This window comes from Frankliniella occidentalis, unplaced genomic scaffold (genome assembly GCF_000697945.3).
Source record: "Frankliniella occidentalis isolate FOCC.00 unplaced genomic scaffold, Focc_3.1 Scaffold5894, whole genome shotgun sequence".
NCBI lineage: Eukaryota > Metazoa > Arthropoda > Insecta > Thysanoptera > Thripidae > Frankliniella > Frankliniella occidentalis.
Window position 1 is genome coordinate 1 of NW_026272929.1, and position 3,653 is coordinate 3,653.

General features: G+C 61.6%; 1 protein-coding gene across 1 annotated transcript; it reads right to left on the reverse strand.

Moving 5' to 3' along the window:
- Positions 1-44: 44 nt before the first annotated feature.
- On the reverse strand, positions 45-3,233 carry LOC113206417 (SET and MYND domain-containing protein 4). Its single transcript, XM_026422501.2, has 8 exons — positions 2,920-3,233; positions 2,451-2,589; positions 2,212-2,356; positions 1,644-2,087; positions 1,385-1,568; positions 674-1,149; positions 385-598; positions 45-285 (listed from the first exon to the last, which is right to left on the reverse strand). Exons 1-8 carry the CDS (start codon positions 3,073-3,075, stop codon positions 82-84), a joined length of 1,962 nt encoding a protein of 653 aa, XP_026278286.1. The 5' UTR covers positions 3,076-3,233; the 3' UTR covers positions 45-81.
- Between the last annotated feature and the right edge of the window lie 420 nt (positions 3,234-3,653).

Genomic DNA, 3,653 nt, shown 5'->3' on the forward strand with positions numbered 1-3,653 from the left:
TTTTGGTATCGGAAAACCTGAAATATACCAAGCAATCAAACAACTTTGTGTAATTATCTTTATTAAAATTTTAGGCGAGGTCTAGGATGTGCCTGAAACGATAACATCCTCCCCTAGGGCAACCATGCACATTCGAATTTTGTCTTGACACAGAGTGTAGTCCTTGAATGGAGGAACAAGAGTATCCTCCAGTAGGCTAAGAATCTTGAGGAATCGGTCCAAGGCATCAGTCAAGTTTCCCTCTGAAAGGAGAGACTGTGCTATTTTCAGCATACTGTCTGTATCCTAGAAGGATGATAAAAAGAAAGAAAGGGATCACATATTTCATTTGAAAAGAGAACATCAGTAGGTTTAAACACCTGCTTCCGGGCCCCCGTTCGTTACCTGAAGAGCCTTGAGCCCTTTGAGAATGTTGGTGTGCTGCTTACAGGCGCTGCACTGGACCATGAAGTTGGTAGTGTCGGTGGGGACGATGATGACGTTGCTGCAGCGCGCGGTGGAGGCGCCGCCCGGGTCACAGCGGAACCTCATGACGCCCGTGTCGTTCTCCATGTCCCTCAGGAGCGGCCAGTCCTCCTCGCACGCCTGGCAGCAGCACCTGCAGCACAGCACAGGTGAGTCAGGACCCGCGCCAGGGCGTCTGTGTCCTTTAGCAAAGGAGCAGGATACTGACCGGAACCAATACTGCCTCTGCAGCGCGTCCAGCCGCTCCTGCCGCGGCCGGTTGGAGTAGCAGAAGCCGTAGTTCTCGCAGACGGGCTGGCCGGCGCGCAGGCCGCGCGCGGCGTGCACCACCACCGTGGTGCCGTTGAAGTACCGGACGACGCCCGGGTCGCACGAGTGGTTGAAGAGCGCGAGCGTCGGGTAGAGCGCGGCGCCCACGAAGTTGGACGTGGCCGAGTCGTAGCCGCGCGGTGGCGGCACCTTGAGCTCCAGCTCGGACACCTCGTGCACGTTGAACTGCAGCAGCTGCAGCAGCGTGAGCAGGCGCCCGCCCGTGCGCAGCACCTCGTCGCCCTCGCCGGCGTGCCCGGCGGCCTGCAGGCAGCGCGCCAGGAACACGGCCATGTGCGCGCGGTGCAGCAGGTCCTCGGTCTGCCGGCGCGCCGTGTGCGTGACGAGGGACATGACGGAGGCCGGCGGCGCGGCCTGCGGGCCAAGGACGGACCTGTCATTCTGTTCGTGCTCGACCGCCACAGCCCCACCGCCAGAAATGGCGATATCGTTTCGATATCGCTTATCGATTTGTGTCGCTTTTCGTGTCGCTAGCGACACGAGACTGGGCACAACAAAAACGACATGCGATAACGATATCGGTGTGACATCGCCCAAAATTTCGGTGTCGCTCCATTTCTGGCGGTACCAGGGGCAGTGCCCCTCTTACCCCCTTGGGGAGCTGCGCGATGGCGCGCAGGGCCATGAGGCACGTGATGGAGGCCCCCGAAGCCCAGAGCAGCGGCAGCACGCTGCACTCGACGGCGTGGTGGGTGCGCTCGGCCTGCGTCCTGCATGCCGCGGAGCAGAACAGCACGGCAGAGCAGCGGGGGCACGCCACCGGGGCGCGGAGCCTGGGGAGGCATCATCATCATCATCGTCATCGACTTCGAACAGCGCCAATGCGACTAGGTCCGCCAGAACAGTACCTCCTGAAGCACTCGAAGCAGTGCGTGAGGGCGCGCTCCTGCAGCAGGACGGCCACGGCGGGCCGCTCTGTGAGCAGCAGGTCGCCGGCCTTGACGTCGTCGTCGGTGGTCACGTGGCGGCCGACCTCCTCGTCCAGGGCCTCGTGGAAGCGCAGCGCGGCCGAGACGAGCCCCCTGCCGTGCGCGCGCTGCCGGGGGTGCGGGCCGCGCAGGAGGCGCCCGGGAGCCGGCGGCGCCTTGGGCTGCCCGATCTGCGCAGGGCTCAGGGGCTCGTCCCGGATGTCCTTGAACTTGGTGAACATGCTGACCATGATCTGCACGTCCATCTGCCACTTGCGTCGCCGCTCAAGCGTCAGAGGGGAGTCGTCCAGCGCGGAGATCGTGCGCTGGAAGGTGTCTTTGGCGGACAGGTGCTGCTTGAGCGCCAGTAGACAGCGCGCTTGTCTGTGGCGAGAGCGAAGATTACATCCAGCACGTCCATGTTTCTGCCTTTACTCCCACTCAGCCTCCCCACTTTCATTGTCACTGCGTCGAGGACGCCGTCGCCATCGCTCAGCCAAACGCTTACCTGTCGTACACTTTGTAGAGCAAGTGCTTGGGGTAGCCCAGCTCCAGGGCCTGCTCGATGTCCTGTAGCGCCAGGTGGTACTGGCCGCGGTGGTAGAGCGCTGCCGACCTGTTGGCGTGCACCACGGACAGGTCACCGGAGTCCACTGCGCGGTCCACCAGAGGGTACCAGTGAAGGCCAGCATTGTGTACCACTTGTTGAGGGTGAAGAAGATGGGAACTAGACTCGCGGGTCCTTACCTGGCATGTGTAGGATGCTCTTGGTGTACAGGCGCACGGCCGTGGCGTAGTCCTCCTTCTGGAAGGCCTTGTTGCCGTCATCTTTGAACTGCTTGGCCTGCTCCAGGTCCTTGCCCAGCTCCGTGAAGCTGCACGGCGTCTACCCAAGTCACGAAAAATATTTACTACTGTGGCACTATGTTCACTTCTAAGACGGAAGTTTTCCGCGAAATACGTTTCGGTGAGGTAAGTATCATCCAGAAAGTTCGCCCGTTATTCACTCATATGAACTTGCCAAGTTCAGGCTGAGTAAGAAGGCGCTCCGCGTTCCATAGCGCCTTCTAGTTAGGCAACATCTTGCCCGCAGCGCATGTGTGTACTGCGGGTTGGCCTACCCGGAGTCTCGCAGGCGCCGAGCTCCCCGCAACTAGAATCCCGAGAATAACGAGCGTACTTTCTGGATGATCCCATCAGTCGGGGTGCACCTTACCTCGTGCGCCAGCCGCTGGTCCCACAGCCACTGGAAGCGCTGCTCGTCCGAGCCGAGGGCTGCGAACTCGTCCACCTGCTGTGCAGAGAGCGCCTCGCTCAGCCGACGGTGAGCGGCGCGGAAGAAACCGCGCTCAGAGTCTACGGCGACGGGCATCTCGCGGCCGGGGGTCGGTCGTCGTCGGCGTCCTGGAGAGAGCTTGATTGGACGAAGAGGATGCTGTGGACGAGGTTGGCCGGTGCCATGTGCGCAGCCAGTGTATGACGGCGCCGGGGCGTGCACTGGGGCTCTACGGCGTGCGCCGGCTCGCCGGGGGCGGCGCGGGGGGCGGGGGCGGCTATTTATAAGGCGGGCAGCTCGCGCCAGCAGGGGGCGGGGAGAAGGGGGGCGGCGATACCCCGTGTGTTCCCGAGTCAAGCCCGTCGTACTAATTCTAAGACAATGCGAGAACCGGAAGGTAGTCCACCTGCCACGCCTGCCACGTAGGGAGGCCTCGCTACCTTCGCAGGGGGGCTGTCAAAACAAGATATGGTTTGGCCGACCGACCGACCGACCGTCAACCTCGGAACGACCAGGACGACTGAAATATCGTGTTCGGGGGTTTTCTCGCACGCTGAGTCCAAATCTGGTAGTGCCGATGTCTTCCGGGCCCCCGGGTACGTCATTGGGGACCTCCCGAGCACGCCGATGACACTCCCACGACAAATACGATTCGGCTCCAAACGTCGTGTACC

Excerpts from the sequence above, each read along its gene's own strand:
- LOC113206417 (XM_026422501.2), bottom strand. The coding sequence starts at position 3,075 with ATGCCCGTCGCCGTAGACTCTGAGCGCGGTTTCTTCCGCGCCGCTCAC. Across the intron at positions 2,590-2,919 it reads ACCAGCGGCTGGCGCACGAG|ACGCCGTGCAGCTTCACGGA; the intron begins GTAAGGTGCACC and ends TGACTTGGGTAG. Across the intron at positions 1,569-1,643 it reads TGCTTCGAGTGCTTCAGGAG|GCTCCGCGCCCCGGTGGCGT; the intron begins GTACTGTTCTGG and ends ATGCCTCCCCAG.